The sequence below is a fragment of the Antrostomus carolinensis genome, unplaced genomic scaffold (assembly GCF_000700745.2).
Source record: "Antrostomus carolinensis isolate BGI_N321 unplaced genomic scaffold, ASM70074v2 scaffold7893, whole genome shotgun sequence".
In the NCBI taxonomy this organism is placed as follows: Eukaryota; Metazoa; Chordata; class Aves; order Caprimulgiformes; family Caprimulgidae; genus Antrostomus; species Antrostomus carolinensis.
In genome coordinates, this window is record NW_010305794.1 from 1742 (window position 1) to 14245 (window position 12504).

General features: G+C 39.0%; 1 protein-coding gene across 1 annotated transcript in view; it reads left to right on the forward strand.

Moving 5' to 3' along the window:
* Positions 1-9330: 9330 nt before the first annotated feature.
* The window catches only part of GPSM2 (G protein signaling modulator 2), a 19708-nt gene continuing 16534 nt past the window's right edge, over positions 9331-12504 (forward strand). The window contains exon 1 of the mRNA XM_010164886.2: positions 9331-9648. Coding sequence (XP_010163188.1) covers positions 9587-9648 — 62 coding nt within the window. The 5' untranslated portion in view covers positions 9331-9586. The remainder of the gene's footprint in view (positions 9649-12504) is intronic.

The following is a 12504-nucleotide window of genomic DNA, read 5'->3' on the forward strand; positions in this document are numbered from 1 at the left end:
ATTTAAGGAGTAAGTTTGATCTTACAAGTTTTTGAAAGATTAACCTGTTATTGCTATTACTATTCCTGTGAATGAAAGAATAGAGAGATACCAGGCGAAGAAAAAAAACCCTTAACTTTTATTTAGGCATTTAATAGCAAATCAGCTGTACAAATAATTACATTTTTTAAAAAAAAGAAGTATTATTTTGTGGAAGACCACTGTGTTAGGAATGTAAAATACAGGAAAAAGAGAAGTGGAAAAACTGATAAGAGATGGTCTGAAACATGTAGTATTGAGCAGATGATTAATGTCAAGCTGCCTCTTGGAGCTCAAATTTAATATGATTCTTGCTCATATAATAAAACTTTTGTGCATTACAAACCTTTTACTAACAGGAAGGGAAAAAATTCATGCAGATGAGTTACAGGGAATATAAACCATACCTCATCTACAAAGAAGCCTCTAAATCTTTTTTATTTCTTTACTATTTGTTTACTACATTTTTTTTCCTACCATCATCATGCTGGTATACTGTTAAGAATTTTGTTCCTTCCATGCAATACTTTGGAGCCTGTACCTTACATAGTGATCACTGGTTTATTTGAGGACAGGATAGGCTATTGTGACCAGTTGTATTTCTGTGATAGTGTGTATATAGAGTGGATAAATCTGTGGGCAGTGGGGGCAAAATGGAGTCTAGTTCAGTATTCATCCCACAGACTGAGGCAAATGCATTATCTGGCTTCTGAATAGATTTGTTAGAATAAATATGCAAATCAATTTACAACTTGGCACCTCTACAACTACTGTTTTCCTTAAATCTACATAGGTGGTGTGCCATAAATAAGCTGTACTTGTGCCTATAGGAGGCAAACGATAAGAAAAAACCCCACGTGTTCTTCTCACTGTAGTGTATGCTCATCCTGCACTGTTACAGTTTTTACTGGTTGTAGCTGTATGTTGTTCAGCTGCAGACTTGTAACTGAGAAGACAGTTAATACTTGAGAATTGAGAGGCACAGCTAATGCACCAGGCAATGCCACTGGCAGTAAACTATCATGGATCATTTTGGTTGTGTAATGCAGCTTCTGTGAGAGCTACATCGGCTCCTTTCAGGATGAAAACTTGCTGGAGTGGTAGTGAGTTCTTTATGCTGAATGCCTCCTTAATCTCTGAGAAAATTTCTCTCTAGGAAATTTGATACAGCAGCTATCTTGCTTCACTTCAATGCTGTTGTGTTTTACTGTCTGTGATTCTAATGATTTTTTTTTTTAAATTTAATTTATGAAATCTTAAGATTCATTTTCCCCCTTCTCTCTAAGATCTGTGCAATCTGTCTGTCTTCTTCCTTTTGTTTACCAGAAGCTCTTTTTCAGAGGTGTTAAGGCCAAGAAGGAGCTAAGTGGAACATTTTATTGGAGAGATTTGTGATCAACTTGCTCAATGAGCTTAAGTACAAATAGTCAACGTTTTGTGCTGAGCTTTTCCCATCTGGTGTTCCTGCACATTGTATAACATGCTCCATTTCTCAAACTGAAGGTACTTGAGTAAATGTCTCGTTGGCTGGGAGAGGCCTGTGATCCAGTATATCTTAATTTGTGTGGTGAGATTGTCCCTAATAAGCAGATGGAACGACGTTCAAATTTACATTCAGAACTTCGTAACAAAGCTCTTCCTGATTTTGTTGTAATCCAATTTAAACTCAGGCTCAGAATAAAAGGATGACAAGTTATTACTTTGTTGTGAACTGTCCATTTTGGCATTTAAGCACTTAAAAATTACAAATCTCATCTCTGGTTGTGGGATGCTTGGAAAGAAGGCAGCACAATATTTGTTTTCAATCTATGAATACGTAAAAACTTAGAACTCGTTCTGATAAAAAAACAAAAATGAAGGAATCCTAACATCTTGATGTATCAAGTATGTGAAAAATTATCACCTGTTCTGACTTTGCTAATTTTTTAAGGCAAAGGGAGGATCTTATTGTACTATTTTCTTGTATCTGAAATCTTAACTGTTGTATTTAGAATTAATTTTCAGTTGCCTGATTAGTTTTATTATGGAGATATTGGTTATATTCTACTGGCACTTCATGTTCTCTTCCTTTCTTATTTTGTCATAGTGTGGGATTGCCTTATTCAGGATTTAAATAGATGGCTTACAGGAGTATACTTATAATAAAAGTGCTTGTGGTTACTTGTGTTAGCTACACCCAGTTCTTTCAGCTTGCACACTAGACAGTAATTACGTACATCAAGTGTCAAGCTGATTTCCAGCTAAACACTGATTCTCTTTGAGAAAGGATGTTCTCTTCTGAAAAGATGCTGTGTGACAGAGGCACTGAGAGGTCTGCCTTTGCATCATTGCACACTGACATTTAATATGCTCAGATATCACTCAAATACGTGCATTTGTTGCTTCTTTGCTGTTCTGCTTAGTGTAAGCGTGTGTGCTAGCTGTGTTTGGTTCTGTCTACAATACATTCTAAGACTGTAGTCACTCCATGGCCTGCATCATTGCCAGAAGCCTTAAATATTTCTATTTCCAAACCTATACTATACCTTTTACTATGCCTACTAGGGCACAGTAAACAATGTACTAGTTTAGTATCTAAAATTAACTAGAGTTAACACAGTAAACTACAGTTAATAAGGTTGGCCTGGAACTATGAGAGTACTCTGAATATACTAGCAATGAGGGTATATGTTTTTTGTCACTTACATACTGTGGTGTTCTGCTAAGTTTCTGGCATCTCTTTCTGCTCTTAATCTATTATTCCATTTTAGAGAATGTATTTACATTTCAATCTGATTGCTGGGTGAAAACAGGGTGTTTAGTGTGATTAGAGATACCAGATTTTGGCCAGAAATTTGAATGTTCTGTAAGTGAAAGTTTTAAGTTTTTCTTTAGTTTTTGGTATGATACACGTTTCTCTTGTTGCATAGTGTATATGCATTTTTTTTATCTACTGCTTGGGTGTTTCATATGAAATGAAAATAACCTGTAAGAATGCAGATGAGCTTCTTTCTGAGTCAGAGAAGGAAGATGCTTCTGGATTCAGTTATCATGGTTGGTTGGAATAGTTTTTTTATGATCTGGCAGAAATAACTTGTGTCATTAAGACTGTTTGTGTTTTAGGGTTTGTGGTTGTGAGTAATACGGAAAATAATGCTAGGCAATGCTTGCTTGTTAAAGGAGGCGTTTGCACAGGCCTTTAACAGCAGAAGGCCTGTGAAATGAACAAAGAGGATACACAGAGTTTAAATGACTTGCCATGTTGCAGACCTTTAGCATTATGTAAAGCTCCAGACACGTTAAACTATGTACTCCAAAAACAGAAGGAAAAGGACCTCCTAATCTAGAGAATAAGTGGAAGGTATGTACAGGTAATGCTAAAGGGCTTGTAGAAATGCTCCTAGGCTTTTGTTTGCCTTTAACAGAATGTTGTATGAGCCAGGGCACCTGGTCTTGCTATGCCAGAGAGAAATGTGAGTGCAGAGAGAATCAAGAGGCATTTAGCCTACATGAGAGGGCACAGAGGAAGCGAACCTGCTCTTACATGTATTTAGAACCTGTCATGCAGCAGCATCCATTTGCTTTAGGTAATCAAAGAAATAAAGACCACAAACAAACAATGTTTTTAGGATCATAAATATCCCCACTGTTACCGTGGCTGTCATAATGCAGGACCATATTAGCAATTAGATAATAAATGTTGGACTCTGCTCTGGAGCCGAGTTCCTCTAGCGCTGAATTGAAGTCCATGCTACCTGCCCCTATGAAAAGTCCCTCCCCAGCTTTCTTGTAGCCCTGTCCCTTTCTTGTAGCTTTGATTCATCAAAGGTAGTTAGCTAGCGTTGCATTGGTCAGTTCTGGTAATAAAATGCTGTCTAGCCTAATGTGGTGAGTTAAATTTTTTTTATTCTCTTTCCAGCAAGGAGCTGATGGCTTCATATATCAAAGGTAGCTCTGTTCACATGGTTTGGGTAAAGGAGAGGAAACTTCATATTCCTTCTTCTATCAGTAACCTATAAATTAAATTCCAGGCTTGTGGAGCAGTGGGTTGGTGGTATTCCTGTTTTGTTGAAAGAACATCATGTGTGGCCCAAATCCCATACAACCCCCACTCCTTCCACCCATTTTAGGATTGTCTGCAATATTCACTAGTGTGTCTGAGTTAGCATGGTAAATATAATCAGGCTGGAGGAGGAAGCATCTGAATCAAGAATATTAGATAGTGGTAGTAATGTATTTGCAACTTGTCTGATAGCATAGGCTCTGTTAGGCTGGGTCTTTCCCATGCTCTGTAGAGATTACCAGCTCTGCAGAACCTGCTCTGTCAGACTCCCAGCTACCAGGAGTGTCTGGGGTAGTCGTTTATGAGCCTCAGCTTTCAGTTCTGTCCTTTAGGTGCAGCCTGTTAATGTCTGTGTGTGAGCTGCACTTGGCTTGTGTGCTGGAAAGTATGCTTATAAGTATGTTTAAAAGAAGCCTTGTGATTTGATCTGGGGGTGTCTGCTCCATATATAAATCCATGAGGAGAAAAAGGCAGGATTTGAGAGCAAGTGTTGCTCTGTGTCATCATTGACCCTGAATAAAACCCCAAATTCCCTTCATCAGCGAAGGTGGTTTCTATGTGCTGTCAGCTAATCAGCTGCTGAACTTCTGTCACAAGTGGTGCAGAGAGTTTAAAATTAAGCTTCCAAGAGTAACCCCACTTGTCTTAGTACAGTGTTTCCTGTGTCTGCATGGTCCACTCTCAAGACTAGTCGCTTACAGTGTACTGTGCTCAAGGTTTGGAGAAAATAGCTTGTTCCCAGCCTGACACACAGTAAGGTTTGTTCACAGGGGAATATTTATTACTACAGAAATGCTAATGATGATGCTGTTTACTATGTAAATACAATATTAAATTCAATAGAGAATTTTAAACTTTTTTTTTTCCTTGTTCTAGGCTCATTTGTTAATTCAAGTGAATTTTAAAAATATCCTTGGACAGCTTTGAACACGGAAATTATGGTTTGTCTAGTTCTGAGTGTTCCTTGTTATAGTATTTGTGATTATATGCTGGTTTGTATTTTGAAGGTCTGGAGCCAAACTAATCTCTACTTTTCAGTAATAGAATTGTCAGTATATTATTGTTGTTGTTTAGTCTGTCTCTTTCTCCATAGGGTATGCAAAACTCTCTTATTTTTAGATAATCCAGTTCAAGCTTCTTTTCCTTTTTTTCCACCCATGCTATAGCCTCTTCCTGAAAGGAAATTCAGACTTAGTTCACCATTGGGAAATTTGCCTTAACGTCGAAACAACAAATCTTTGTAGCTGGTTTTTCTAAGGAAATGCAATTTGTGCAATTGGTCTGCCTCTGTCTGTACTTTCCTCTGGTAGCTTTTGAATCTCTCAGTCAGTGATGACTTCATTTGGCAGATGCTCCTTTCCTTTGTGCAAAATAGCAGATGGGTAGAGAAAGCATTACTTGGTAGTCTCCTTTAGGGAAAGGCAGAAAGAATTGAAGTGTTAGATACTGTGTTTGTCAGCCCCCAAGTGACCAGTCAGCATATGTCAGGCAGACATGTACCTGTAGATAAGCCAAGCAATACTTCTGATCATCTGACAAACTCCCAGACAGAAGGTTGGGAAGGAGCTAATGAAGCTGCAGAAAATTTAAAGAGATGCAGGGGAAAAAACTGTCTGCCTTTACAACTATATTGTGATTATTGGTTCTGTGTACTGCTAATAAATAGCAGTATCAGCTTTCTGTTGCTTGCAGGTTCATTTTCACTTGTGTGGAAATGCGGTATTCTGTCAAAAGTTAAAATGAAGGGACCTAGCGTGGCCATTCAGTGTACCTAAGAACTGCAAACTGATGAGAGTGATTGCCTGCCAGTGTGATGGAATTCATAGCATGTAATCAAATATTTTCTGAAATGGAAAATGCCTTAAAACATGAAACACTTGTCTGGAAGTTGTAGTAACTAGGACAGTCAGCTTGCATAACAGGCTTTTGAGAAAGAAATTACAGCTATTGTCAGGGACTTGAGATATACTGATCAGGATTGACAGTGGGGGAGTCTTGGTTTCTGCTGTCATTTTTCTTGAGAGAGCGTGAGTGTCGTTCAAGTCTTAGCGTATATATCACTGATTTGGTTAGCAGTGGTAATAGCAGGTTGAGATGTACTTTCTTTGAATATCAGCCATTAGGCCTTGGTTCCCTTTCTGAGAACACTGATAATTAATGAAAAATACTGAATAAAGGCAAGTGTGATGGGGTTTCACTTTTTAAAGCATTGTTGTGGGGGATTACTTTCAGTATGTAACATTAGTATTCTACTATGTTGGGGTTTTTTTATTTAATTGTAAATTTTTTAGAAATTAACTTAATAGATTTTATGCATTTTCAGAGAATCAAATTAAAAATAGTTCTGTAGAATTTAGTAAGGAATTCAGTCTTAAAGCCTCATGCCATGCCACCCCCAATCTTCTGTATCTATCTGGCTTCTATAGAAATGTGTGTTTTAATAGAAAAGAATGAAAAATGACTTTTTGACACTACAGTACATTTGTTAGATAAAGCACTGAACTGAGGCAAAGTTAGCTTCTTTACTGTTAGTTTAGTTGAAGGTCCTTTAGCTGTTTACAGACAGGGTGGATAAGCCTTGACTAGGGCTCCCCATTTTCTCCCAAAAAAGAATTGACAGAGACCGTGCCTTGTCTGTTGTGGGGTGTGAACTGGCTGCCTGGCCTCTGCCTTGCTTTATTTGATTTTGGGGGGGTGGCACTGCGGTTGGTTTTGCTGTCACTCCACTGGTGATTAGTAACACCAGTTTAATTTTGCACTTCAGAAGGAGACCTGATCTTTTTTCTGTGTGCTTTTTTCCACTATTGAAATGACAAAAAAAGCTAGAACTTGTTGCATTTGATAGCTGGAATTGTAAAATTGTAAAATTTTAGTTGTGTATACAACTTCAGTTTTCTATTTATGCATTCCTGAAAGGCAGCTTTTTAACATGGATATGGATTTTGCATTGTTTAGAGGTGTGAAGAGACTAAATTTAAATCAGCTGCTTTGCATTAATACAGATTTTTTCCTAGCAATCACCAAGTGCTTTTTTCATGCTACATGAAGTTTTAATTAAGAATGGAAGTTTATGAGAAAAAGCGTTTCACTGTTAGGTACACCGATAGAGTGGACCTTCTCCTGATTTCTAATATTTCTAATTCACTAGACTTTTCAGCTGAAGTACTGTGTCCTCTGAGTCAATTCTGTGTTCACCAGCTCAGGAGAGGCTTGGTTACACAGAGATATTCTGAATAGTTAAGGTGCATCATTTGAAAGAGCAAGGCTTAGCTGGCTATAGCATAATCCTCCCAAGGCCAGTTTATGCCTGAGATACTATCTGTGGAAGGGTTCATCTATTTCCACCTCCTGAATTTTGAATTCACCACTCTAATTAATATGCTTTAAGTTTGCTTACTGATTACATGTTGGTGTGGCTGAAGGTATAACTTGACATCCTAATGAGTTATGGGTGAAGGAAGCGAGGTATGAAGACCAGACCCAGTAATTTTTGTGGATCTGTGATCATGCTGTGTTGGCCAACTTGGGTGTGTCAGAATCACCCTTCCAAGACCAGGAATGTACAGTATGGCCAGTAAGGAGAGAAGAAAGCAGGAGTAGTGGTTCCAGCTGGTGGTAGATGGTGGCATTGGTCAGGGGGTGAGGTTAAGTATGAGGACAGAAGCATAGCTCAGATAAAATGAATTTAAAAACAGCTGATGTAAAATGTACTGCTAAAAATAACTGATATTTAAATAAATGCAGTCATTCTGATGTACTTTTAAATATCCCTGGCGTTTTTAAATTAAATTTGGCTTTTTATTTTTAAAAAAGCTTCCTAAAACAAATTATTCGGTTAATTACAGTTGCAGTATACATATACAAGAAAATAACTACAGTCATTATTTCATGATCCAAAGTACACACTTTTTAGTTTGTGACGTGCAGGATTTGCATGAATGCATCCATCTGTGGAAGAGAACTCCCAGTTCCCCTGTTTGCTGTGCAGCGGGGGTGCCCGTGGGTGATTGCTGCAGACTGGGGGGCTTACAGCTGTCTGCTTGAATGGGTTACTCTGGTTTGAGGTTCGGACAAACTTCCGGGGAGTAAGTACCTGTAACACGGGCTGCCCAGTCTGTGGGATGCAGTGGTATTGTCAACTGTATGTGTCACGCTTGGTAATTGCAAAAATATGCCCACACCCACTTGTTGATGCCACATAATTCTAATGATGATCATGGAAGGGCAAAATAGTTGTTTGACTGGAAGAATGTGGATGGTCTGTTTGAAGGGTGCTGTCAAGGTAGAGTATGAGAGGAAGTGTGAATCTTCACAGCTGGTACCTGATAGAACTAATGGGAGGCAAAGGCATGACCTACATGAACAATTATAAATGGAGGGGCTGTGTTTTCTTCTGGTGACAGCTTTAAATCCGAGCTCTGCCCTTGTCTTTTGACATCTCAGCAGTCTCTTGATGAAATATGCATTTGTGAATTACACAACTATATGTTTACATGCAAAGGAAGGTAATTTTAGTGCTGAGCAATAAATATGTCAACTCCTCTACTAAAAATATACTTAAAAGTGGGTAAAGTTTTGAATATAGAGTTTCTTTTCTGTTAATCTTTTCCTTGCCAGCCTAAACATGTCTAAAGTCTTAAGTGCTGGCTGCTGCAGTCCCTTTTGAAGCCGAGTTTGGAGCTCATATGACAATGATGCAGCATTTTGGAATGTGAAGCCAGTGTAAACCTCCCCCCCAGTACCCATACCTTCCCCCGTTTCTTTTGGGAGTGGGGAGGGGAAAGGGGAATAGAGCTTAAACCTCTGCTGGCTTCTGTGCTCGTGATGTTCCGGGTGGGGTGATCTCCAGATGGGATTGTGTCCGCCAGTTCCGACTGCCGTGGGACCCCAGCTAACTGTCAAGGTCCCAGCAGTACTGTTTACATGGAAAGCAGTTCGTGCTCTGTTTTATATCCTGCCTTTCATTCTGTAGCTTTCCTCCTTTAAGCTTTTTGCTTGGAACTTCTTGAGGCCAAAGAATACTAACAAGGGTAAATTACTCAAAATCTACAACAGAAAAGAGAGCGTTGGTTTTTGTTAAACCTCCTTTGCTTTCTTGCTTGCCTACAGGAATTGCCATCTGTGTGTAGAAGGCTTTGGCTCGGGCTTTAAATTCTTGATTGACGCTTCCTGCTGGGTAGGAGTAGTGTTGTGCCTTTGCATCAGCTGCAAATGGTGATGAGTTATTAACTGACGATGAGACTTCAAGCCAAGCATCTTGTGTTCCCTTTGCAGAACCGCAGCTGAATGGAGCTTAAAGGGCCACAGATGAAAGAACGTGAACACATTTCTGAAGGTTTAAGATGTGTCTGACAGTGACCTCCTTACCTTAGTAATAAAGAAGAGTTTTTCAACAGGAGCTTAGGATATCTTTATTCCAACTTATTAATATACTAACTGGAATGGTGTTCTGACAACAATTCTCCGTAGTAAAGTACTGACCCTACTACAGAACAGTATTGTTTTCTCTACTGATAATGCAACTCAATGGAGGAAAGTAATATTTTGATAAGCATGCGTGAAGATCATTCCTTTCATGTGCGATACAGGTAAGACTGTATTAATTTCAGTATGGATGAATAAGTGCTGTTAATAATAGAAAACTAAACAATTTGCAACAAATAGTTTGGTATCTCTGTTACTGGTGTTATTGAAACTGAAAGCTAAAATAACTTTTTTTCCTTTTCTCAATTTTTGAACTATGAAAATTCACTTTTGTTATGTAGTAGATTATATTGGTATAATTACATGATTGTATAGTATTGGAACTGTGTGTGGTTGCAGTATAGTACATGATTGACTGTATTTCTTTATATTTCTGATAGAATGACGAAGTATGGTCCCTGCATGGCAGTACCTGCTCTCTCTTCTCTTAGCTTTTGGGCTGCATATGCAAATTGTTGAGTTTTGTCTGCTAAAGTTCTCTGTACTTGTCCCATTATTGCTTCTATGAATGATGAATTTTTAGGTGTGCTGTCATCCAGGGCAGTGTTTTCCTTGCCTAAAATAAAGAGATTTGATTGATAGACAAAAACTACTTTGATACTTTGGACTAAAAAAGAACTGTTATTGCAAGTCAAGAGGATATGTGATTTCACTTCTGAGAGCTTTTATCATTTTTCTTCTGGAATCCCCTTTACAGACCTGGGCCGACAGACACGTTGGCATTGCAGACTCCTCCCTCCAGCGAGCCCGAACAACAGGAGCGTTGTGTAGTGCAGGGTATTTGGATGGCTGGTGTTCAGAAGGGTAAATCTTGCAGCTCATTCAGTAGGGAGGGACACTGGAGTGATTGTTTTAAAAATAAATAAAAAGCGTGGTTCTTGTTGTGTGCTCCCCCACCGTCTCCCCCCTTCGCCCGTGCTTTGGAGGCCTTTCCCTCGCTGGCTGCCGGAGCGAAGCACGGCCCGTGTGTGTGCGGCAGCGGGCGCGATGGCATAGCGGCAGTTCTGAAAACGTTCTGGCAGCGCGAGAGCGCTGTGGGCTGGGTCTGCGCTTCCATTTCACACAAGTGCAGTGCTAGTTCGGGTTAGCACTGCAGTCCGCAGGAAGAGCTTTTTTATGGTCAGAAAGGAGAAAGTTAGCAAACAAACTGTGATTTACTCTCTGCTCTCTTTATTTTGCTAAAATCTTTACATGGTGGCTTTGACAGCAGGAGTCCCAAAGTGCCTGAGCACTGTGTTGCTTGAATATATTGAACCCCTACCATTCCTGTAACGTGTTTATCCACGATGTTGCTGATGCTCTTGGTCCTCCCCAGACAGCTGTAGAAGATCCTTGCTCGCTCTTTAATAAGAGCAGGAGCTGTTCAGGGTACCATTATAGGAGTAAATGGATGAAGAAAGCGGCATGGCCAGTTGTCTGGTTTAAACTGACAAGCAAAAATAACTTCAAAAAATTTGGCAAGCACAGTCAGGGCAAAATGTCTTACTACTTTATGCTGTCTTTCAGTACAGACTGGAATGATACTGATTAACAATAAAAATATTAATGACCTTATTAAACCTTTCTGTCAGAACTGTAATCTGATGAACATTTAAAAAACATCAAGGCATAATCCTTTTATTTTTTAAAAAATAATAAGCTTTCCTAAAACTTAGAGGAACTGCAGATTAATTCGCTGTGTTGAAGTGGAATTTTGTGATGATTTAATTTAATTGCTATAATTTGGAAAGATTTCACCTGGTTGTAGTTTAAAATTTAATGCAGGAAAGAACACGTCATAAATTACTGGGGGTGGTGTTTTATTTATCAGTTTTTAACATTTTTTTGCCTACAGGTATTGTCCCAGGCTCGTTTGGCTCTGACTGCTTTTTCCTTCCCAGTGGTATTGCAATAGAACTGATTTTAAAAAGAACAGGGTGGCCCACTGCTAAGGAAAGGCTCTACTGCTGTGCAGGCTGTTTCTTTCTCCCTGCTGTAGTTGACCTCTATCACTTCAGCATCTAAAAAAAAATGCTTATGCTGGTGGAAGGAAACTATTTTTTAATCTTATGTTGTTTAGTGACTGAAAATAAAATGCTGAGGTTAATGCAGAGGACTAATCAGTTTCTCTAGACTAAATATTTCGGTAGAACTCACTTGTCTTGGCCTGCTGAATTCATACACCAAAAACTTGTAGCTGCTTTTATCTGGAGTGGAGCAAAAGCATCCCAAATTCAGCTGTGTGGTTTCGTTGTGTATGTGGGTGTTGTTTTGTTTCTGAGTTTGCCATGACACAGTGTGGCAGGGGAGGGGTAGTTAAGTTGTTTGGAGCTGTCAGTGTGGTACACTTCGGCATTACGTATAGAAGCCAAGAATAAGGGCAGGAGTCAGGAGTAGTGTGTGATCTTTATTACAGGATGCTGTGGCATTATTAATTTTATGCATCTGAATTAAAGAGCTGTAACAGGGTTTTTGTCCTGTGCTTGGTACGTTATGTGCATCAGCATGTTTTATGGCAAGTTGCATGGCAGTCCTGTTCCCCCACAACAGCAAAAGATCCTTTTCGTGGGAGTTGAATGGAGTAAAACCAAATTAATTGTGTTTAGAGATTGTAGTAATTGATGAGTCTTCTTGCCTTCTTCTGTTGCCTTATTTCTTACTAGTTTTCTGTCCTCTATTGTAAGATGAGAACAGCTGAAGGAAGGGGGATTTCAAAATGGGATGGAAAAAAAAAAGAGAGGAGGCAAATGCCTAGTGTTTGTATTCTTGTAAGTATGAACATTCAAAAGAGAATTTGAAAAAGGAGCTAGGCAAGATGAAAAGCTTAGAGGGGCAGATAAGGATGAGGTAGTTTTACAAATGAGAAATTATTCAGGAGATGCCAGCCTTCCAGAGAACAGGTCCAGGCAACTGTAAACAGCAAAACAAAACGAAACCTTGTATGAGTATTTCCACAGTAATATCTGGAAGAACATTATCCT